Consider the following 25,917-nt stretch of genomic DNA (forward strand, 5'->3'; position numbering starts at 1 on the left):
TTGTTTCTGATCACTGTAAACGGCCCCTCATAGGGCCGTTGTAGCGGTGTCCGGTGTCCGCCCCGCCGTACAAAAACAAACTTACAGTTCTGCAGGTCTTTGGGTACGCAGGTCGGGTTCTGCCCGTGCTGTGAAGTGGGTATGGGGGCCAGGTTACCGAGCCTTTCACGTAGTCTGTCCAGGACTGGTGCGGGTTCTTCCTTTTGCCCCATTGGTGTTGGTATGAACTCTCCTGGGACGACCAAGGGTGCGCCTTACACCAACTCGGCCGACGAGGCGTGCAGATCCTCTTTGGGAGCCGTACGGATTCCGAGCAGGACCCAGAGAAGCTCGTCCACCCAGTTAGGCCCTTTGAGGCCGACCATGAGAGCCGACTTCAGGTGACAGTGGAAACGCTCCACCAGTCCGTTCGACTGTGGGTGGTAGACAGTTGTGTGGTGCAGCTGTGTCCCCAAAAGGCTGGCCATAGCCGACCACAGGCTGGAGGTGAACTGGGCGCCTCTGTCGGAGGTAATGTGGGCCGGTACACCAAAGCAAGATACCCAGGTTGCAATCAGTGCTCGGGCACAGGATTCGGAGGTGGTGTCTGTGAGCGGGACTGCCTCTGGCCATCCTGTGAACTGGTCTACGATAGTCAGGAGGTGCCGCGCTCCTCGCGACACTGGCAGGGGGCCCACGATATCCACATGAATGTGGTCCAAACGCCGGCGGGTGGGGTGGAACTGCTGCGGCAGGGCTTTGGTGTGCCGCTGCACCTTGGCTGTTTGGCAGTGCATGCACGTTTTGGCCTATTCACTGACCTGCTTGCGGAGTCCATGCCAAGTGAACCTGTTGGCTATCATCTGGACAGTTGACCTGATGGAGGGGTGCGCTAAGTTGTGAATGGAGTTGAAAACGCGCCGCCGCTAGGCCACCAGGACGATGGGGTGGGGTTGGCCGGTGGTTACGTCACAGAGTAGGGTCCTCTCACCTGGGCCTCTCCCCTCCCCCTTTCTTTCTCCTGAGGCCTCCTGTCCCATGATTCTTTCCCTTCTCCAGCTCTGTATCACTTTCGCCAATCACCTTTCCAGCTCTTAGCTTCATCCCACCCCCTCCGGTCTTCTATCATTTTGCATTTCCCCCTCCCCCCACTACTTTCAAATCGCATAGTATCTCTCCTTTCAGTTGGTCCTGACGAAGGGTCTCGGCCCAAAGTGTCGACAGTACTTCTCCCTAAACGTGCTGCCTGGCCTGCTGCGTTCCACCAGCATTTTGTGTGTGTTGTTTGTATTTCATTAAATTTGAGTTGAGTGAAATTTTGAATTCAGGACTTAAAGTTGGGTATGCACCAATTTCTCATAAGGCTGATAATTTTTTGTCTATTAATTTATGACATGGTGAGGAACCTAAAAAACTGAAATTGTTCTACAATGAAGTTTCCCTGCAATGTAAAACCATAAGACATAGGAACAGAATTAGGCGAACTGGCCTATTGAGTCTGCTCCACCATTCCATCATGCTGATTTATTATCCTTCTCAACCCCATTCTCTTGCCTTCTCCTTGAAACCTTTAAAGCCATGAATAATCAAGAACCTATCACCCTCCATTTTAAACATACCCAACTGGCCTCCACAGCTGTCTGTGGCAAACAATTCCACAGTTTCACTGTTATGTGGCCAAAGAAATTCCTCCTCATTTCTGTTCTCAATAATGTACCTCTGTTCTGAGTTTGTGTTGTCTGGGCCTAGACTCAACTACTATGGGAAACATCTTATCTACATCCATGCTATGTAGGCCTTTCAGTATTTAATAGGTTTCATTGTGATTTCCCCCCCCCCCCCCCAAACTCCAGCGAGTATAGCCGTTCCTCACACATTAATCCTTTCAATCCCAGAATCATTCTTGTGAACCTCTAGACTCTCTCCAATGCCCACACATCTTTTCTTAGATAATGGCCCAATCCTACTCAATATACTCCGTGTAGTCAGACCAATGCCTTATAAAGCCTCAGCATTACCTCTAAGCTTTTATATTCTGTGTTAACCTTGGCGATTCCTGCATGAGGACTCCCGAATCCCTTTGCACCTCTAATTTTTGAATTTTCTCCCCATTTAGAAAATAATCTACATCTTTATTCCTTCTACCAAAGTGCATGGCCGTAAACTTCGCTACGTTGTATTTCTTTGCCCATTCTCCCTATCTGTCCAAATCAGACTCCCAGACCACTACCTGCCCCTAAACCTATCTTGTAGTCTGTAAATTTGGCCACAAAGCCATCAATTCAGTCATCCAAATCCCTGATATATAATGTGAAAAGAAGTGGTTCCAGTACTGTCCCCTGTGGAAAATCACTAGTTACCAGCAGCCAACCAGTAAAGGACCCCCTTTATTCGCACTCTGCCTCCTGCCAGATAGCCAATTAGCCAATCTTCTATGTGTGCTAGTATCTTTCCTGTAATAACAAAGACTCTTATCTTGTTAAGCAGCCTTATGTGCAGTACATTGTCAAAGGCTTTCTGAAAATCCATGTTTTACAACATCCACTGACTCTTACCTATCCTGCTTGTTATTTCCTCAAAGAATTTCAGCAGATTTGTTAGGCAAGGTTTCCCCTTAAGGAAACCATGCTGACTTTGGCCTATTTTATCATGTGCCTCCAAGGACCCTGGAAACACATCCTTAACAATTGACTCCCAACATTCCCCAACCACTGAGGTCAGTCTAACTGGCTTATAATGTCCTTTCTTTTGCCTCACTTCCTTTTTGAAGAGTGGAGTGACATTTGCGATTTTCCAGTCCTCCAGAATCATGCCAGAATCTAGTGTTTCTCGAAAGATTATTACTAATGACTCCACAATCTCTTCAGCTTCTTTCAGAACCCTGGGGTGTAGTCCATCTGATCCAGGTGATTTGCCTATGTTCACATCTATCAGCTTCCTAAACACCCTCTTAGTTATAGCAACTACATTCAATTTTGTCCCCTGACACTTAGAATTTCTGACATACTGAATATAATGGTAACTTATTTCAAAAGTATTCAAGTGGGTTGGAAAATCCTCGTATCATGGAAGACATTTTCCATTGTATTTTTTTCATCTTTAATATTGTTTCTAATTGACCTAGTTATAATAAGCTTTCTCCGTCTTCAATTGTACTTCAACCTTGATTTATTTAGAACTGAGCTGCTATTGCAGTCACAATAAAATATTGCTCCAGTTAATTTCTCTTACTCTGCTGATGCCACATTATACCATTCTCAGCTGCTCCGGGGTCATAACACTCATCACAGCAGATCTTTTCCTTGTTCAAGAGCTTGTACTCTTCCCACTTCATGATTACTGCATAAGAAGATGATGAAAGAGGTAAAAACAGAGGGGGGGGGGGGGGTGGATGTTGTGGAAGTAGAAAAGAGCAGGTCAAACCTGAAGCCTGCTGGAAAGATATAAATTAGCTCTTCTTTCATCAGATTAGTGCTTTAGGAGACAATAGAAGAGGGAAGGCATGATTAGTTCAAAAGAAAACCATTTAAATTGTTGATTTTAGTATAAATACTTAAACTAATAATGTAATAATCCTCGACAAGAGAGGCTTGGGAAAACATTGTTCTGAAGTATAATTTTGCTGCAGATAGTTAGCCAGCTATTTTTAATGGATTCTAAGAGTTTTACAACTATTTGTACTGCTGTAAAGGCTGCAGTGATACATAACTTGTGTTGTTTGTAATTTTATTTCCCGAAAGAGAAGTACTTCAATTTTTATGGTCGTTTTGGATTTTCCTCCCTTTCTCATTGATAGGCTTCATAGCAGCTCTTTTCCAGCTGATATGAGTGCCCAGTCTTTGCACACGCAGGTAAATTCTGCATACCAAAAAAATGTTATATCTGTGAACAGTGTTAATACATGTACTTCATCAGAAAGACTAATAAATAACAAATGGTTAAACTTTAGTGTTTTTTTAAATTCATCAGTTTGGTTTATTTTATACCCACCCAGTCTAGCAATTCTGAGTTAATTGTGGCATTTCCCATATCACTAATATAAAATTGGCTTATTTAACTGGCTTTTGAATTGTATATATTTATTGTGTAAATTTACTTCCTCTCTTCCAGCCTAATAAGCTGGTAAAATATTTTTAGTAATGATGTCTTCATTTTACATTTGATATCATTTGTGTACTCCTTGTTGGCATAATATGTCGGAAAGGCTGAATCATAGGATCCTTGTAGAACTGTTAAAGCTCCCTTAGCAAAAATGCAGCATAACATTGCAGCAATATTGAAAGAAGATTGGTGTAATTGACGTAAGTACAATTTTTATTACTGAAACAGCAGTATAAATTGTTTACAATTGAGTATGCATTTCCTTCTAAAAATGCTGCAAGTTAATTATTCGTCTTTTCATGTTTCTGAATACTTGCAGTGAATACTGGATAAACATTACATCAGCAGAGAGCTCCAGTACCTCCAGCATTTTTGATAAGAGCTCTCTTATTTTCTTTAACTTGTGATGCATGTATTACACTGCAGTAAGAATGAGACTGATAAGTAATTCTGAGGATTCCATTCTTGTCACTTAGTATAACAATTCAGTTTCATTTGTTTATTGTGTACTTGCATCGCTTTTCAACATATAAAAGTCCATGTTGCATTTCTAAGTTCCATACTTCTTATAAATACGACCAAATGCCAATAATATGGTTTCATTTTTCATTTTTAACTCAAAATATTTAACAATGCTAATAAGATCACTCGTTCCCATCTGTTTATTTTTTTTATTTTTGGTGCGTAGCATTTTGTTTGGCTTTGTTAATTTTAAAATCTGTACAATGTTTCAGTCTATATGACAATCCTTCCTACATGTTTCTTTGCGATAATTGCTGTAGTTGCTTCAGTATTTGGTTTCTTTGCTGTAATGAGGTTTTTGTTTTAATCTCAACCAATGTCAATTTAACCATATGTTTTACTGTTATTTAAAGCTGTTGGGAAATCTGGTGCCAGGCAACCAGCTAGCCATGGGAGTCGTCGATCCCGGACACAGAGATTAAACAAAGAACCTGTTTCTAAAGACATAGACTTGGTGACTAAACGCATGTTATCTGCTAGGTTGCTAAAAATTAATGAGCTCCGAAATGAGGTTACTGAGTTGCAGGGTAAACTGGAGGATTTACAGAAGGAAAACAAAATACTAAAGCGCCTCCAGTACAGGCAAGAGAAAGCTCTTAGTAAGTTTGAAGACACAGAAAATGAGATCTCAATGCTCATATCTCGACACAACAATGAAGTCCGTATACTTCGGGAAAGGCTTCGAAAATCACAGGAAAAAGAGAGAGCAATGGAGAAACAATTGAAAGACACCGAGGAAGAACTTCATCGAACAAAAAGCTCTCTGCTGAAATTAAAGAAACTTTCAGAGGACAAACATTTGATAGAGAGAGATGAATTGGCCCAGAAACTTGCTAAAGCTGAAATCAAAATGGAAAACAGTGAAAGGAGAATTAAGGTAATACTTGTATGAAAACAGTAGCTTTATCTGCTCGTATTACATGTTAACTGAATTCTCTTTCCTTGTTAGTGAATTTATCACAATAATGCTAATTATTATTTTGTTCAAGGAATTTAAATTTAGACCTGCTCAGTGGGGTTGTCTAACCAAAAGCCTATTTAAAGCTGCAATCTTTCACATTATCTAAGCATTACTAATTTTATGATACAGTTTTAATATAACATTGCCTTACAAGTTCTTCTATGCAATATACTGTAAAGTTGCTATAATCCTTTATACCCCGCACTTTGGTGCTTGATTAGTAGATTTTCTGGACTATTGGAAAATTATTTCTATTACTATTTGTCACTTTTGTTTTAAATGTTACTTTGTATTATAATTTTCTAATGAACCAGATGATTTTAAAGTGAGTGTCGGAACCAGTGCCCCAGATACTGGGAAGGAAACTTAAGAACTCGGGCCCAGCTGAGTGGAATTAAAGTTGCCTTAGTAAATGGAAGGGCAGCCTGGGGACCCATGCCCTGGTGATTAGAAGGGTGTTGAATGCAGTTGGCTGAAAGGCCTGTTCCTGTACTATGCTACTCTATGTTCCATGATTTCTGCAAGATGTTGCTCTTATTTTCTTACAGGCTTCACCAACTCCATCATAATTTAATGCTTGGTTCCTATGCAACCACATGTCATTTCATTTGTTTTCTTCCTATCATCCAGGGATCCAAACAGTCTTTTCAGGTAGTATTTCACTTGCTCTTCTTTCAATCTAGTACACTGAATAGGTGTTCCCTTCTGTATTGGAGGATCAGATGGTCTTTTTGTGAAGTACTTAAGTTCACAGGAGAAGCCTTGTGTTTCTGGTTCATTGCAATCCCAGTCCCATTTTGACCTACAAGTCTGTGATCTCCTAAACTGTTAGAATGAGGCTAATGAAGAGTGTCAGCTTTGAAATATTGACTCTGGTTCTCTTTACACGGGTACTGATCGGCTAAGTGTTTCTGGCGATTTTTATTTAATTTTTAGTATCTTCAGATTCTTTTTAAATTTTAATGTCATCTATATTAGTATTCATTTCTAACAGACTGACATTAACACTTTGCAGTAAATAACAGCAAAGAGGTAAGGCCATTTGGCCCATTTTGTCTGCTCTGCCATTAGATCATGGCTGATTTTTTTTTGTAAACTCCATTCTCCTGCCTTCTCTCTGTAATCTTTACTGTTCTTACTAATCAAGAACCCATCAACCTCTGCTTTAAATGACTTGGCCTCTACAGCCAACTATGGAAATGAATGTGGCTAAAGATATTCCTTTCATCTCTATTCTGAAGGGATGTCCCTCTATTCTGAGGCTGTGCCCTCAGGTCCTAGCATTTCTCTCTATTGGAAACATCTTCTCCACGTTTACTCTATCTAGTCCTTTCAATATTCGGTAGGTAGTGGTAAGATTTGTATATTTTTTAAAAATTCACTTTGTGGGGCAGTGGTTATGTTACTATACAAGTAACTCAGAAGCCAGAAATAGCAGTCCACCAGGGACATATGTGGAGATTTTCAGATGATTTCAAATTTATCAAAAGACCTAATCATGACAATGATGACCATTGGAACTCTCAAAATGCTAGAGGAACTCAGTAGGTGAGACAGCATCTACGGAAATGAATAAACAGTCGACGTTTTAAGCTGAGACCATTCTTTGAGACGAGAAAGGAAAATGGAAGATGCCAGAATAAAAACTGTGGGGGAGGGGAAAGAGGACTAGCTAGAAGATGATGGGTGAAACCAGGTGGGTGGGGAAGGTGAAGGGCTGGAACTCGTAGGTGAGACTGGATTGTGGGAGAAAGGCAAGAAAGAGGGATACCAGAGGGAAGTGATACTGTTGAAATTTCAGTAAATATAGACAAAAATCATTGCCATGTTATTGAATTGAATTTTAACATTCTTAAAGTTAATTGTATGTAAATCAGAAGTTATTTACTAATTCTTCATTCTGGAGTTGGATCCTTTCCTGAATATTGTATTTTTACTGGAACCCTTGAAAATTCATATTCTATTCATAATTTACTTGTATATTTCAGTAAAAAGCTGAATCAATGGATGAAGCCTTTTACTAATGAAGCACAGAAAGGATATGAGCTTTGCACCTGCTATCCCAGCAAAATCTTTCCATGTTTTTATTTACATTTTTTTTGGTATCACTAATAGACAACACTGAGAAAGCCAATTACAGTTAAATGCAAATCTTGTAGCACATTCTGCCCATGCTGTTATGGTCCAGAAGCAGTAAATTATTTTATTTCAAAGGATGTGATGAATTTGAAGACTCTGAAATATTGAAATGATTTTTGTTTTATTTTTCAATATCAGGATCTGCAGAGAAATTTAGAGTTGACCAACAACAGTTTCCTTAGACAAGTGACTTCTGAACGCAAAAAGGCACAAGAGGCACAGGAAGATATTCGGAATCTCCAGGAGGAAATTCAGCGTCTTGGTCAAAAACTAAAAGTATTTTACCATTTTATAGTTCTGTCAAATAAAAGTTCTTCTATCCATAACATGGCAATATACACTAGATATTTAAAATTTTGTGGAGCATTAATTTCTTCTGTGAAGTTGTTAGCAACTCATTAAGAGTAGATTTAATAACTGATATATTCAGGCTAGCAATTGAAGTTACAAATCTTTTGCATCGGTAAGGCATTCATGCATCAGTTTATTTTTTGTCACAATGTTGAGTATGATCCAAATATATAATTTGATCACTGTCATTGTAACCATTTATCATATACAAATGTGTGATGTATTGCATCAGGATTTACCATAGCCTTTGAAGATTTTTGTGTGATATCAGGCCAGTTGTGAACTGAATATTTGCCTGGAATTTTAAAATAGCATATTGCCAGTTCCATATCAAAAGAAAGATTTTATTTCAAAAAACAAAATTCATCAAAAGCTTTTATCTTTTAATTCTAATCTTTTAACTATATAAGAGAGCCAGCTTTTCAACTCAAATAATTTAATGGAATAGAGGCAAGATATCCTCTTCACTTTTTATATATAGCATTTGCCTTGATTCCACTGAGTGGTTTCATTCATTGACAAGAGAAAGTATTTAGGTTTCAAAGGAAGATCACAGAGATAACTAGACTTCAATTTGTTTTAGTTTAAAATTGAACCTGAGCTCCTTGATAACTCAAAGTTGCTGTCTAGCTCAAGAAATTCCTATGTTTAATTGGGATGGTATTAGGTTCATAATAGATGGTCTCAGGTTTCTGCGGCTGATAAGTTGAAATGGGGGTGTTTCTTTTAAAGTGGCAGCATAATTTTCTTGTTTATTCAAAGGAGAAGGAAAAGGAGCTTGATGTGAAGAATATTTATGCCAATCGTATACTGAAGTCGTCACCAAAGAAAGGTGAAAGCACACCTAAGAGAAAAGGTATTGTTTTTCTCTTATTGCTGAAACTACTTTGGGTTCTGTCAAGGTTGATATGAAAATTTTATGCTCCTTGAGAAAATAGCTAAAATATATGACACACATCCATGCATTTGGGTTTTATTTTTTTAAGGAAATTTAATTGTGATTCAATATGTGCTGCATGTTCAGTCTGCAGTTTTCTGTCTGGATCTTCCAGGCATATAACATGCTGACACCTGGAAGCATCGTGCATGGTGAATTTCCAGGCCCCTCTCTCATACAGCATAAATAATGCTAAATTTGGTTCTGTTTAGTTTTCAGATGCCATGGACCAACCAGATATTAGTGTTGTCTGTATATAATTAATTTTGGCCTATAAGCAATTTGGGTCTCTTGATTAAAGTGAAATTCTAAAACATTTATTTTATTTGCTAGAGAGGCAAAGATTACTGAAAATGTAACTTAATTGTACTATAGCAATACTGATCAGAATTGGAACAAATTAATAATGCTATTCAGAAATGAATTAGTATAATCCTCATTTGTGCAGATTTTTCAAGCTTAGAAAAGGTGGCTTCACAAATGCAGGCTTTTCAACCAACAAGGTATCTGAGGAAGCAATGAAAATCTATGATGCTTTGAAATAACAGATTAAATTCCTTTTGCATTAGATTTTGCATTTGTGTGAATTTTCTCATATTGCATTATTCTTCATCAATGGGAAAACTATCTGATGATATGATGCATGAAAGAATTATTTATTGTAATAATTTTGTAGACTATCAAGTTGCTGTATTAACTGTGAATCAAATCTGTAGTCAAGTGTTATATTCAAAAGAAAATGAAGTGGTGAAAATTGCAGGTAAATTCTGCATACCAAAATGAAGTGGTGAAGTGCCAGCATGTGGCAATGACAGGGGTTGGGGTAGAGATGGTTGCAGAATAGGTGTGTTAAAATTGGTAGAGGCATGTGATGGTTTTAATGATGCAAGGTTTGGGGATAGGATGTGAAATCTTGCTCACCTCTGTGGTGAGATAGAAATTATGCTCAGCTTGTTGGTGAAAATCTGATAATGAAGAGGGGAGTTGTATTTTGAGAATTTGTTGAGGTGAACGGAAGTATTGAAAGTCTAAATCCTGTTCTGTAAGGGACTGGGAGCAGAAAACTTTAAAGTTGGCTAAAATATTAAGTAATGTGCAAAATTTGTGTTCTAAATTTGTGTATATTTACAAAATGCAATTAAGTTGGTCAGTAAAACTGTTGAACATCTTTTCTTTGTACTTTTGTCAGTTAAATAAAGGTTAACGTGAATTAACATATCACAGATTTTTGTTTTTCTTGCATTTTGGAAACTATCCCAACTTTTCTGGAAATGGGGTTTGTAGAAATTGTGATAAAATTCAGTGCTGTGTGATAAAGAGTGCATGTAAAACATAAAACCTAAAACCTAAATCATTATGGATAAAGAAAAAGGTGGATAATGTTGTAAAAAAGGTCTTCATAAAATGATTGAAATAGGCATGAAAGGGCACCAGTGTACAAAAGGTGACATAATTTTCCTTCTGTTTGTAATCTCCAAATTCTGTATGTCATTTCCAAATATAAAATATGATGAGCTGTCAGCAAACAATGGACCAATAAAGCAGACTTGCCCTAACAACTGACTAGAATTCAAATGATTCTCAGAAAATTCCAAGATAATTAATTTCTTGCATTTTGATTTCATGTGCATTTTATTTAAAGCCATACTAAATTGGGAGGGGAATTCTTGTAAAACTAAATAAGTGTGGAGTGAGGGAGGAACCTAGTGAGGCGATTTGAATAGTCTGTGTGTGTGGTTTCTGTATGTGTAAAACAAAATCCTGAAAAGCAGAAAACAAAAAAGCCACCTCTAAATTGCATTGAATTTTAAATAGTTGCATAGAGAAACAATGCTATCCCAAGGCATAATTAGGTAATTCCACTATTTGTGAAGTTTACTGACTGCACAATTTATTTGAAGGAAATTGAGGTGAGGCATATATTTCATTGAAAATCAAAAACTGCAGATGCTGTATGTTTGAAGTGAAAACTGATAACTCCGGTAACTCCCAGCAAGTCAAGCAGCAACTGTGGTGGGTGGGGAGAAAGAGTTAATATTTAAGGTTAAGTTTTTCATCAGAACTGCAGAGGTCATTTGTAATAAAAATTGTACAATAAAAACTCTACAATTGTGCCACTTAATGGGGGTTTAAGCCCAGCTGTCTTTAGTGCGACCCTTCATCAGTTCAGCCACTCACTTAGTGTTGTCACTATCAGCTTTGCATTTTTCAATGCTTCCCCTCTATTGGCTTGGTTTACCCTTGATCCAGCCTCTCTATTGATTTGGCCACTCCCTGGTTACTCAGCATGCTATATTGTAAACTATTAGAGAACAAAGCTTTTACTATTAATTCTCTGCATTTCTGGCAAAAAAATACCATGCTTACGTTGGAGAGTGTTGTTTTATTTCATTAGTTATTTCCATTCATGAAATAATGTATTTTGAGTAAATTAACATTGTTAATTGTAACTAAGTTTACTGTGATCTGACCCAGTTGGCTGGACTGAGTCTGTTTTAAATGTATAATTGGAATTCCTATCCACCATTTCACAAATGTTTGACTGGTATAAATAAGTTTTAGATACATTATAAATTGTTTTTTTTCTTGTATACTTCAGCAACACCATCTAGTACCATTAAAGGAGTACAGACTGAAGAATATTACTTGCCCTTAGTACTTCCAACTCCACCCCTAACAACAGGCTGTGAGGAAGAAATGAGGATAAAAGGAGACTGTTCCCAAGCGGTATGTTTTAATGCTTTGTGTAACAAAACAATTGAAGAGGATGATATCATCCCACTGGGCTATGTTGGATTTTGAAAATGCCTAATGATGATTAAAAACAGAATTGCAGAAACTGGAAATTAAAACAGAAAAAGCAGGCAACACTCAGCAGGTTATGAGATGTATATAAACAACAAAATAAACCAGCGCAAATTGAAAAGTAAAAAGAAATTTAGTCCAAGGTGGTGTTAGTTTTTCAGGTCAGTTCAAGAGCATGATGACAATTGGGAGCAATCTGTTTTGAACCGTGAGGTATGGGCCCTAGGACTCCTGCCCGTTGCCTAATAGCAGCAATGAGAAGAGGGTATGGCCCACATGTAGGGGGCAGTTCCTTCTTGAGACACAACCTCATGTAGGTATGCTTAATAGTTGGGAGAGCTTAATCCATGATGGAACTGTGTGTGTGTGTGTGTGTGTGCGCGTACGTGTGTACACCAGCACCGTCTCATCGCTCATCATCGCATGTCTGTGCTGGTTCCAGGATGGATCTTACAAGATGTTAATACCCAAGAGCTTGAAGCTGCAAATATTTCATGAAGATCAATGCAAGTTCAGCTGACTTCCACTTCCTAAAGTCCACAATCAGTTCTTTGATTTTGCTGACAGTTTGCAAGGTTGTTGTATCATGCGGCTCAACCAGATGACTCTTCTCACAACTATGCTGTCTTGTCATCCTCCATGATTCTCTCAATAGTCATGTCATCTGTGAATTTGTAGATGGTATGAAAGCTATGTTTAGCCACAGAGAAAGTACAACATGCAGCCCTGAAGTGTGCCTGTCACGATAGTCAGGGTGGGGATGAGTTTTCTAATCACTGTGAGGAAGTTGTGGATCTGAATACAGAGGGAGAAACAGAAGCATTGTTCTTGGAGCCTGTTGATAAGTTTTGAGGGGCTGATGTGGAACATCAAGCTGTAGATAATGAACAATAGCCTGATGTATGTGTTCAGGTTATCCAGGTAGTCCAAAGTGAGAAGAATTATGTGGTTAATTTTGCAGAGACCCTGTCCTCTGAAGTGAACTGAAGCAGTTTCTACATTGTTACTTGAAAATTCTGACTTTGGCTAAGATTGTGTTGCTGGGACCTAAACATGGAATTTAGAAATTAAATTATGGGATGAGCATCCAGCCAAGATGGCTCAACCAGAAGTGAGTTTTAATCATTATAGTGGTTGGGAAATTTTAATTCAAGAATGACTAAGTAAAATAACAATTTGGCATCAATAATGGCAGCCATGAAACTGCAGAATAGATGCTAATAACCCAACTGGTTGTCTTTCAGGGAAGAAGAAATATTCCTTGAAGATTTCTTGAAATCAAAAAAAAAACTTTATCAAGAACTATAAATGAATCCAGACCACCACTTATCATTGATTATGCTCCGAAATACCTTGGGGATAATCAGAAGTGGACAATACATGCCAGTCTTGCAAGATTGGCAACTAGTTAAAAATTAGAGAAATGTTCAGGATGCTTCAACACTTTAAGTTCAATATGGCCACAGCTGTTCAATTTGGACTGTAGGAGAATTCACACAGATTAGCTGGCAAGACATTTGCTAAAGCTTTTTTAGCATTGAGACAAAGCACTAGGGTAATTTAAACATATTCTCTTAATGATGCAAGATACTTTTGCACCTGCAAATTTTGTTACCCGCTTGCAGATGATATGATCACAAATTTTGAGGAAAAATACGTATAAAAATTGATTTTGTCCCATTTTCCAATTCAACACCATATTCAAATTTGTCTGTAATCACTAATCAAGCTACAGTGGATTCCGGTTAAATGCGACATAGCGGGTGACCAGAAGATTTCAGCCCAATTAAGCAGCTACCCCAATTAGCTGAAGTTTCATAGAAATAGTTAAAAAGGTATTTAAAAAAAGACAAACTGCCATATTACTGAGTAACAAATTATGTATTTAAATGAATCCAGAACATATTAGAACACCACCAAAACTAATACAGTACTATAAAACTATGTATTAGTTCCTAATAGTTATTGACAGATGAATTAATCTAGTGTATGCTACCATGTTCTTCTGATTGTAAATAAATAAAACCAGTGCAGATACCTGGTGAAGATAATGGGCTGCCTTCAAACAATACTTTTGATGATTGCATCCTCCAAATCTTTATTTTCATTGTAACATTCAAAATGATCAATACCTTTAAATTCTTCATAGTACCTATCTTGTTGAAGTAATGAAATTGTTTCATTTTCACTCTGAAATAGGTTTAAATAAATTTATTTTATCTTAATATTCTCTTAGTTTATTCAGCATTGGATTTCCAATTGATTTCTTAACTTTTGCTTTATATTTCTATTTTCCTTTTTCTGTTTAATTCTGAGCTGAGACAGTGAACAAATTTTGAAAGTGAATCAGGCATGTATTCCATTTTGATGTTTTTCTTACACCACAGCAAAAGTACTCTGCATTTTTCTATGGATAAACATGCCATTCTACATCCCAAAGAATTAGTAATGAAATGTTCATATTCTAAATCAATAAACTTCATCAAATTATAGAGCTGGAGTTTGTTGTTTTTCATGCCTTGTTTTTTGCTGCATATCCCCAGTGTTTGGGTTAAAATCTATCTCCTGAGGTGATTCATCAGGAGCACTAAATCATTTGTCTCCAGAATACAGTAATAAAAAGTGGAAAAAGGTGTACTCCTCCCTCCCCCCTTAGAAGAAATGCTGATAATATCTGAAATTGTGACATGTTTGAAGTTCTTTTTAAGTACAATGACCCAGTCTAACGGTTTACAAAAGCTATCCTGAAGGATGTAATGTGGTTATGGATTGTAGTAAAACTTGTCTGTGATTGGTATGAGTATTCATTGTGCGAAGTGTCCTTCAAAACTGGCATTTTTTTTGTACCTTATTTTGAGAGCTTGCTTCTACTTCACTCTTTTTTCTACATTCTTGTTCTTGTCTGTCTGCTTCACAACATTTCAACCTATTACATAACTTGACCATCTTAACAACTCGCTTCCAATGTATTTCACAGATACTACATGTGTAAACTTCCATACAGTTTGTTTAAAATAATGTTTCACTCAGTTCTGTGGTCCACTTTCCCACTCCCACAAACTATTTCCCTTCTCACTGTGCAAGCATCTAACCAAAAGTTCCTTAAGATGAAGCAGTAATTTACTTGCAGCTCTTCTAGTATTTGCAAACTGCTCAGAATCGATCCTCTCTACATTGGAGAAACCAAATACTGACTGGGTGATCATGTTATTGCACACCTCCATTCATTCTACAATTGTCTATCACTTTAATTATCCATCCCTTTCCTACCTTGGCCTATTGGTCCGTGGTCTCCTACGTTATTCTCATGGTGCTCAATATTGACTTGAACAGCATATCTGGGCATGCCGTAGCCTTCCAGACTTGAGAATGAATTCAATAATTTCAGACTCAGATCATTTTCAAGATATATTTTTTGGATTGAAATGCGGTGTCAAAAGATGTCATCAGTGTGGAGAGATGCATTTCTAATGGCTCTCCTCTGCAGAGAACCTGGCACAAATTTTTGCCATCCTGCTGCTCACTGCTTTGTTAGGAACCTGATGTGAACCATGTCCTCCCTGTTGCTGTATGCCGCTGTGCCAGAAAATGCAAAGACCGCAATAAATTACTCCATGGCTTATTGCAGATAAGTTGCCTGTGATGCTGGGCATGAAGAGACACGTGGTGTGGCTGCTCACTGCTTGAGGGATAGGCCTCTGGATTGCACCCTTGCTGGCATGGTTAGTCTAGGCCATTGGTGGAGAGTGTCAGCAACTGCTTCATGCATTCAAAGATCCTACAATCTCTTTCATCACATACTGAATGTATTGGAAGCTACTGGCCGCTTTGTTCTTTGCCTATGATGCTGTGAGGTCTTACCACAGAAAATCTCCAGGTTCAAGAGAGCTGTTCTGGAAATGAAGGATCACAGCCTCAGAGCCAGCAGTCATCCATTTTAGGACTAAGAGGCACATAAATCTCAGAACTCAAATTGGGAATCTTTAATGTTATTTACCTTCTGGGCTTTAGAAATTCACTTATTCAGTATATTCAAGGGTGACATCAGTAGATTTATGGATACAAATAAAATTAAGGGGATATGTGGGAAGCCTGTGGGAGAGGTAAAAGATCAGCTATGATAAATGGTAGAACAATCTTAAGAGTCAAATGTTCTATGCTGTGGTACATTTCTTTCCTGTCTTTCACAGATTAAGATTTTGAATATTTTATGCATGACAATCTTTGGGTCTTCATTTCTATCTGGCTTCTTTCCAATTTTCCATCTTCCTTTTCTAAATTTGTCTTCATATTAAGATCAGTGCTTTGTTCACTTAATATTATCCTAAATAAACTGCTCAGCACCCAGCATTCCTCCCTGACTCTGCTGGCTGAAATTGTTTAAAATTATCTCTTCAGTTACTGTAAATTCTTCCTTCAAAACTGCAATCATCATTCCTCTCCTTGAAAAACAATCTTTGAATCCCTTTGAAAATCAATTCCATCTCCAATATCCTTGAAGACATACTTCAAATTATGACTCCCAAATTTGTGTCAGTTGTATCCCTCTTCTAATTCTGCCTCTGCCATTGCATTGAAACACTTGGATCATGGTGTTTTGCATTCCACAGTATTCAACATTATTTGTGATTCTCATAAAGGTAATTCTTTTTATCCTTCTCAACCAGCCTGCAACTATTGGTTGTGTATGTCATCTTAAGCGTCTGTCTAATTTACCAGTTTGCTGGTACCACATTGATCAGGTTTCATTCTTATTTATATAATTCAAGTAAGCTAATCTCACCCACAATAGTTTCTTTTCCCAGATCTTTGCTATTACCTGTTCTCAAGAATTATTCTTGACAACCTGATGAAGGGTCTTCGCTCAAAACTTAAAATTGTTTATTCATTTCCCCAGATGCTGCCTGGCCTGCTGAGTTCCTTCAGCATTTTGGCTGTATTCCTCTGGATTTCCTGCATCTGCAGAATCTCTTGTGTTATTCTTGGCATCCTCCCATTTGTTATCCACATGTTGCCTGTCAGGAATATCATCTAAAAATATATTTTTTCACATCTACACAGTTAACACCCGACATAATGAAATTCTGCAGAAAATCCGCAGATGCTGGAGGAACTCAGCAGGCCAAGCAGCGTCTATGGAAAAGAGCACAGTTTACTTTTTGGGCCAAGTCACTTCAGCAGTACTGGAGATAAAAGATGAGCAGATTTTAACAGAAGTTGCGGGGGGCAGTAGGGGATCGAGAATCACAAGGTGATAGGTGAAACTGAGAGGGTGGGGGGGGGAGGTGAAGTAAAGAGCTGGGAAGTTAATTGGTGAAAGAGATATCAGGTTGTAGAAGGGGCAATTGAATAGGAGAGGACAGAAGGCCATGGAAGAAAAAGGGGGGTTGAGCACGAGAGGGAGGCAATTGGCAGGCAAGAAGATGAAGTGAGAGAGGGAAAAGGTGAAATAGAAGGGGTGGGGGCGCATTACCAGAAGTTTGAGAAATCGATGTTGGTACCATCAGATTGGAGGCTACCCAGACGGAATACAAGGTGTTCTTCCAACCTGAGTGTCGCCTCATCATGAAAGTAGAGGAAGCCATGGATTGACATATCAGGGCCATCCAGGGGCCCCAAACAGTGCTTCCAGCTGAGGTGACACTTCATCTGTGAGTCTGTTGGGATCACGTACTGTGTCTGAAGCTCCCAGTATGGCCTCCTGTGTAACAATATAGACCCAATATAGATTGGGGGACTGCTTTGCCAAGCACCTATGTACTGTTCACCAGAAGAAGCAGGAATTCCCACTGGCCACCCATTTTAATTCCAATTCCAGTTCCCATTCCCATTCCGATATGTCTATCTGTGGCCTCCTTCACTGTTGAAATAAAGCACACTCAGGTTGGAGGAGCAACACCTTGGATTCTGTCTGGGTAGTCTCCAACCTGATGGCATGAACATTGATTTCTCAAACTTGCTGTAATACCCCCCCCCCCCATTCCCCATCCCTTTTCCCCCTCTCACCTCATCTCCTTGCCTGACCATTGCCTCCCACTGGTGCTCCTCCTCCCATTTCTTCCTTCCATGGCCTTTTGTCCTCCCCTATAAGACTCCCCCTTTCTCCGACCCTGTATCTCTTTCTCCAACTTCCCAGCTCTTTACCCCTCCTCCTCCTCCCAGTTTCACCTATCACTTTGTGTTTCTCCCTCCTCCCCCCACCTTACCTCTTAAATCTACTCTTTTTTTTCCTCCAGGCCTACTTGAAGTGTCTCAACCTGAAATGTCAACTGTACTCTTCTCCATAGATGCTGCCTGGCCTGCTGAGTTCTTACTGCATTTTGTGTGTGTTAATAATATAACTCTTCCCCTTCCTCTAACAATTAGTGTTGAATGAACTGGAATTTTTGTTTAAGTACTGGGACAAAGTCACAAACATCTGTCTCTGTCATAAGCTGTGTTTCATAGTCACTGATACCATTCCTTTGTTTGGCAAACATGTATTGAAGTTTATTAGTAAAGGCAAAACTAGGACAGTCCAAAGTGCAATTTCCCTATATTACCTTGGTTTTAAATGTTATAAAACTACATATACTTGGAAAATCATACTTCATTGATGAGTGATCAGTCAGTGTTGATGGTTACCATGAAACAGCATATCATTGAACTCAAATTGTAAGAAAGAAGATACTTATTTTATGTGCCAAGTACTACATGAATTATTCATATACAATGCCTATAAAAGTATTCAACCCCCTTGGAAGTTTTCATGTTTTATTGTTTTCAACGTTGAATCATAGTGGATTTAATTTGGCATTGTTTTACACTGATCAACAGAAAAAGACTTTTGTGTCAAAGTGAAAACAGATCTCTAGAACGTGATCTAAATTAATTACAAATATAAAACACAACAATTGGTTGCATAATTACTCACCCTTTTCAAGTCAGTATTCAGTTGGTGCACCTTTGGTAGCAATCGCAACCTTGAGTCTGTGTGGATAGGCCTCTATCAGTTTTGCCTATCTGGTCACTGCAATTTTTCCCCATTCTTCTGTACAAAACTGTTCAAGCTCTGTCAGATTGAACAGCCCTTTTCAAGTTCACCCACAAATTCACAATTGGATTGAGATCTGGACTCTGACTTTTCCACTCCAGAGCATTAACTTTGTTTTTAAGCCATATCTGGTTAGCTTGACTTTATGCTTGGGAACATCGTCTTGCTGGAAAACATCTTCTCCCAAGTCACAGTTCTCTTGCAGGCTGTGTCAGGGTTTCCTCCAGGATTTCCCTGTATTTTGCTGCATTCCTTTTACCCTTTATCTGCACAAGCCTTCCAGGACCTGCTGCAGTGAAGCATCCCCACAGCATGATGCAGCCACCACCATGCTTCACAGTATGGTTGTTTTTGATGATATGTGATGTTTGGTTTATGCCAAACATAGTGTTCAGTCTGATGGTCAAAGAGCTCAATTTTGGTTTCTTCAGACCATAGAACCTTCTTCCAGCTGACTTCAAAGTCTTCCACATGCTCTCTGACTTTCTCTTTGCCACTCTCCCATAGAGATGCAACTGATGAAGCACCAGGGCAACAATTGTTGTATGCACAGTCTCTCCCATGTCAGCCACTGAAGCTTGTAACTCCTCCAGAGTTGTCATAGGTCTCTTGGTGGCCTCCCTCACTGGTCCTCTTATTGCATGGTCACTCAGTTTTTGAGGACGGCCTACTCTAGGCAGATTTACAGCTTTGCCATATTCTTTCCTTTTCTTGCTGATTAACTCCAAGGGATATTCAGTGACTAGGAAATTCTCTTGTATCCATCTCCTGACTTGTGCCTTTCAATAACCTTTTCATAGAGTTGCTTGGAGCATTCTTTTCTCTTCATGGTGTATTTTTTGCCGGGATACTGACTCACCAGTTACAGATGTATTTTTACTACAATCAGCTGAAGCACCTCGACTGCACACAGTGATTCACATTTAACTAATTATGTGACTACTAAAACTAGTCGGCTGCACCAGTGATGATTTGGTGTGTCAGATTAAAAGGGGTGAATACTTGTGCAATCAATTATTTTGTGTTTTATGTTTGTGATTTAGATCACTTTGTAGAGATCTTTCACTTTGACAGAAAAGAGTTTTTATGTTGATGAATGTCAAAAAAGCCAAATTAAATCCACTGTGATCCAATGTCGTTGAACAATGAAACATGAAAACTTCCAAGGGGGCTGAATGCTTTTTATAAGTACTGTATAGGCAAGTGAGGCTGATTCCATATTCAATTATGAAACAAAGGTTACCCATAGTATGATAATTGCAAACTGAGGTAATTATTTTTATAATAATTTATTTTTTTGTAATTTGAATCATGAGCATAATTTCAAAGTTAGTCTTTGACTTTAATCTCAATCTCCAAGAAACTATTTGGATAGTACTTTCCCCAGAATTGGAGATTTAAATTAGGGAATCACATGAACTTGTACAGAATTACTCTTTGCATCATAAATCCAATATACTCTTCCATCCACTAGGCTTTTAATACTATAAATATGTCATGATAAATTTCTTAGATACAAGAGCACCATGACAGAGAGACTCTGGGATGGACAGAATGTCTAAGACGAGAGGAGATACAAGAACCTGTGCAAGAATCGGAAGAAAAGCTGAAAAGAGAAGAACAGCACAGGTTGGAGTTAAAAGCAGAGAAGCTCAGGGAAAGTAAGGGTATATGTTTATTTTATTAATATTTGCAGTAAAATTGAAGATACCCAAGGGATTGACTAAATCCTGGCCTCCCAAAAAAGTTTTACTAGATCATTCATCTGTATTTTAAATTTTAATGGATAATATTCATGTAAGATTATCTCTTAATGCTGCAGTTGTGTCATTGCCAGCACCAAGTGAGAAATCCTAGGTTTCATACTTTATATAACAGATATGCAATATGCTACGTTCCCAAAATTTTCATCAAGTAACATCTGTGAATCTTGTATTTCATTCCTGCAATTGTTAGTTCTCTTAAAGAGAAAACAATGCATTTGGTTCCTTTTACTCCTATAACCATTCAGAACACTGAATACAATGTCCAGTCACCTCATTATGTAGCAAAGAAATAAGTCGGTTTGCAAAATCAAACTGCTTGTGGCACTGATTCATCATCCCTTGGATAGTACATCGAAGTGAACATAGAAGGGAGACATTTGAATTTTAGAAATGGGTCAAAAGAGAACCTATTCTGAAAATTGTTTTTCAAGGTAAAACAAAATAAATTTATATAATTTTTAAAAAGATTTTGGCAAATTGTGTACTTTTTGCATATTTAGTGTGCTTCTGTAAATTGTTTTATGATATCTGTGACATCCTACAAGGTTGCTGCTGTACACAACATAGAACACTACATTATATGTTCATTTTTTTTTTAGACCACATTATTTTCAAGAGGTAAATCTTGCATCAAATATAGAGACAGATCCGAACTTGCTACTGATATAACCTCACTCATGCCACTACCAGAGATTCTGCTGGTATCTGTTTGAGGATATTTTGATCTTTCTGAATTCCTGGTTTCTGACCAGGTTTTGAATGACACTCAGGCTGCCCTTCAGCAGTTGAACTTTGCCCAATACCAATGAGTTTTTCTCCACCCTATGATCTCTTCACTGTCTTCTGGCCACCCCTGCTCCAAGCTCCTTCCACCAAGGTCCTGCATAAATCCAGATACTCTTTTCCCTGTTTAGTACCACCATCTTATCTCATCTTCCAGGTGATATTTATCCACTCTCCTGTCTAATATCTTCCTTTATCATTCTCCTCCCAAGATGACAGATCGCAGTGGAAAAATCTAGAGTATGGTTTGGAATGCAGGACTAGGATGTGCTGTTTTTTATTTCTATAATGCTTTGGATATTCTGCATTGTAGAATATGGGATATTCATGGCCTCCCTAAAAACTGGCATGAAAATGCAACTCAAATTTTTAGAGCTTCCTCTTATAGACCTGAAAAATGATAACCGATAAAATATGATAAGCAATGTGAAATGGTAGCAGAATTAGTTTAGACTGGAGCAGGAATTAAGTAAAAGTAGTAAAGAAAAACAAGGGGCTAATAATGGTAGATAGCATATAGGTGATGAGAATTCCTCTATACAGCCAAGACAGGGGAGTGTAACAACAGGGAATCCAAATTTAAGGGGAGAAGGCAAAGATTTTTTAAAAAAAAAAACACCTAAGGGGTATTTTTTTTTTTAAAAGGACAGTGGATATAGGGAATGAGCTGCTAGAGGAAGGGTATAATGAAAATGTTTAAAAGACATTTGAATAGGTACATGGATAGAGAGTAGTAACAAATTCCAGAAATTCACCACCTTCTGGCTAAAGAAATATCTCCGCATCTGTTTTAAATGGACGCCTCTATCCTGAGGCTGTGCCCACTTGTCCTAGATTTCCCCTCCATGGGAAACCTCCTTTCCACATCTACTCTGTCAAAGCCTTTCAACATTCAAAAGGTTGTCTTGAGATTCTGCCCCCTTCCCCGCAATCCTTCTAAATTCCAGCCAGTACGGACCCAGAGTCATCAAACATCTCTTGTATAATAACCCTTTTATTCCCAATCATCCTCGTGAACCTCCTCTGGACCCTCTCCAGTGCCAGCACCAGCACATCCTTTTTCAGATGAGGAGCCCAAAACTGTTCACAGTACTCAAGGTGAGGCTTCACCAGTGCCTTTATAAAGTCTCAGCACCACATCCCTGCTCTTGTATTCTAGACTTCTTGAAATGAATGCTAACATTGCATTTGTATTCCTCACCACCGACTTAACCTGCAAGTTAAACTTTAGGGTGTTCTGCATGAGGACTCCTAAGTCCCTTTGCATGTCAGATTTTTGGATTTTCTCCTCATTTAAAAAATAGACTGCATATTCATTTCTACTACCATAGTGTATGATCATGTATTTTCCAACATTATATTTCATTTGCCACTCTCTTGCCCACTCTCCTAATCTGTCCAAGTCCTTCTGCAGTCTACCTTTTTCCTCAACACTACCTGCCCCTCCACCAATCTTCATATCATCGGCAAACTTGGCAACAAAGCCAACTCTTCCATCATCTAAATCATTGATGTACAGCATAAAAAGAAGCAGTCCTAACACCGACCCCTGCAGAACACCACTAGTCATTGGCAGCCAACCAAAAAAAGATCCTTTTATTCCCACTTGCTGCCTCCTACCAATCAGCGAATGCTCTAATCATGTTAGTAATTTTTCTATAATACCATGGGCTCTTAACTTGGTAAGCAGCTCATGTGTAGCACCTAGTCAAAAGCCTTCTGAAAGCCCAAATATACAATATCCACTGCATCCCCTTTATCTATCCTACTTGTAATCTCCTCAAAGAATTCCAACAGGCTCATCAGGCAAGATTTTCCTTTAAGGAAACCATGCTGACTTTGTCCTGTGTCACCAAGTACTCAATAACCTCATCCTTAACAATTGACTCCAACTTCTTCCCAGCCACTGAGGTCAGGCTAACTGGTCCATAATATCCTTTCTGCTGCCTTCCTCCCTTCTTTAAGAGTGGAGTGACATTGGCAATCCTCCAGTCCTCTGGCACCATGATTTCTGAAAGATCGTTGCTAATGCCTCTGCAACCTAAGACCACCCATCACGATGAACCACTCCACTATTCACTTTACTTTAGATACTTTATTGATCCCAAAGGAAATTACAGTGTCACAGTAGCATTACAAGTGCACAGATATAAATATTGGAAGAGAAGTAGAAAGGATGAAAAATAAGTTGCCACAAACAGCCTAACAGGAGGGGATCATCTGCAATTGTACTGATCCTGTCTCCTATATCCACACCAAATCATTCACATGTATTACAAGAACTATTCCTGTGAACATCAAAAGTCACTAACATCTAAATACAAAAACAGTTATCTACCATCATTCTCTATTTCCCATCACCAAGCCAATTTTGGTTCCCATTTACTAACTTCTGGATCTCATGGGTGTTGACCTCTGGTGGGGGGGAGGGGTAATCAAGCTCTGAAAATCCCTTTTAAAGCACTGGTTAGGTCTGATAAGAATAGTTCAATTGTTTTATTTCAAGTAAACAAACTTTCAGATTAATGCAACTTGATAGATACATGTTGAATCAAATCAGTATAATCTAATGTTGCTTAATTAGTATAAGTTTACTTCCCACACAGGCTATTCATGGAATTCGGATCCAAAATTCAGATGGAGATTATGACACTACTGGTGCCAAATATTGTTTTGAAAACTCCCAGTACTTCAATAAATGTAGTAGGAACTCCATGTAAGACTGTATTTTCAGCATTAGCAATCTACAGAAATTTTTTTGACTACTGCTTACCAAATCAAATTTTTGCTTCAAAATCACCTTCTCAGACCTGACCTTAACAGTGAACTAGGCCCTTCCATGAGAGCTTTGAAAAGGCTTCTTAGTTATAAGTGCTACTGCTACAGGATGACTCATGCTTTTACTGCACCATGGATACAGTGATTCAAAGATGGAGATTACACTTGACTGATGTGTGAAGCAAAGGAATTCAGTCCTTGCTACAGGCACTAAGTTTAATAATAGACTGCAGCTAAATAGTTACATAGTATAATCGTGGTTAGGCAACATGACAGTTATAATGTAAATCAGGAAGACAGGCATTGAAGTGAATTCCCTTGGGAAACTTCAATTGAATTTAAAAGAGTCTAACTGATCTGATAATCTTCAACAAAAAAAGACACGTAGGGAAAAAAACTCCTGCCATTTGCTATAAATAGCAACTGGAAGCTGCTGCTGCTGCTATGAGCTAATGATATAAGCACAGACAGACCAAGCACAAATTAAAGGCTTTGGGTAAGAAATGTAGAAGGAGGGGTGATGACTTCCTTTTGAAGACATCTAGCTGTAATAACCAGGATCTTGATTCTCATTATGATCGTGGAAGCAGAGATAATTAATGATTGCTAAAGAAATGAAATAAATACAGAGCTATGGAAACTGGACTGAATAGGTTGTTGTACAAGTTCAAGTTCGTTGTCATCTGCCTGTACATGTACAACCAAATGAAACAATGTTTCTCTGAACCACAGTGCACCCTCCACAAAATATATTAACACACACAGCACATACACAAACCAAAATATTACCATAAACAAATTAATAAAATACAATTCAAAATGTAGGCAGCATAGGTGAACAGTACAGTATATAATAACAGCATGCTAACCTATTGATGCGACCTCAGTGGTGGCAGGATATTCATTAGTCTCATAGCCCAAGGGAAGAAACCGTTACCTAGTCTGGCAGTCCTCGTCATAGAAACATAGAAAACCTAAAGCACAATACAGACCCTTTGGCCCACAAAGCTGTGTCGAAATTGTCCTTACCTTAGAAATTACCTAGGGTTACTCATAGCCCTCTATTTTTCTGAGCTCCATGTACCTATCCAGGAGTTTCTTAAAAGACCTTATCATATCCGCCTCCACCACCGTTGCCGGCTGCCCATTCCATGCACTCACCTCTCTCTGCGTCATGATGCTTCTGTACCCCCTTCCTGATGGTAGTGGATTATAGAGATTGTGGAATGGGTTGTGGGGATCATCAACAATGCTTTGGGCCCTTCATTTGCAATTTTTCTGGTAAACGTTATACATTTAGTAGGTGGGACGGGAGACCTGGTGATCCTCCTGGTGGTTTTTACTATCTTCTGTAAGGTCTTATGGTCTGATGCCTTTTAGCCTCCATGCTACACAATGATGTAGCCAGACAGGACACTCTCAGTGGTGCTCCTGTACAAACCTGTCAGAATGGGGGCAGGGAGCCTTGCACACCTCATTCTCCTCAGACACTGCTCTGATTTCTTGACTAATGAAGAAATGTTGTACAGGTTAGATCGTCCGTGATATGCACACAAAGGAACTTCGTGTTCATTGTCCCAAGAGGGAAAAAGAGATCAAGCTGCACAGAATAAAATATCATGTTTTTATTTTAATTTTGGGATGAGATGGTGATCCACATTTATCCAAAAGGGTCCAAAGTTCCTAAAGCCCCATGCAATTAGTTCTTAAATGATTCCAGAATTGGAACATAGAACACTTCAGCCCATGAATTTGTCTCAAA

General features: G+C 38.6%; 1 protein-coding gene across 5 annotated transcripts in view; it reads left to right on the plus strand.

Moving 5' to 3' along the window:
- lca5 (lebercilin LCA5) overlaps positions 1-25,917 on the plus strand; it is an 80,436-nt gene that overhangs the window by 47,098 nt on the left and 7,421 nt on the right. For all 5 annotated transcript variants that reach the window (XM_073056430.1, XM_073056428.1, XM_073056429.1 and 2 more), the window contains 5 exons: positions 4,956-5,479; positions 7,841-7,978; positions 8,816-8,909; positions 11,590-11,717; positions 20,342-20,489. In XM_073056430.1, the coding sequence (XP_072912531.1) occupies positions 4,956-5,479; positions 7,841-7,978; positions 8,816-8,909; positions 11,590-11,717; positions 20,342-20,489 (1,032 nt within the window). The remainder of the gene's footprint in view (positions 1-4,955; positions 5,480-7,840; positions 7,979-8,815; positions 8,910-11,589; positions 11,718-20,341; positions 20,490-25,917) is intronic.

Source organism: Hemitrygon akajei, chromosome 9, assembly GCF_048418815.1.
Source record: "Hemitrygon akajei chromosome 9, sHemAka1.3, whole genome shotgun sequence".
Lineage (NCBI taxonomy): Eukaryota > Metazoa > Chordata > Chondrichthyes > Myliobatiformes > Dasyatidae > Hemitrygon > Hemitrygon akajei.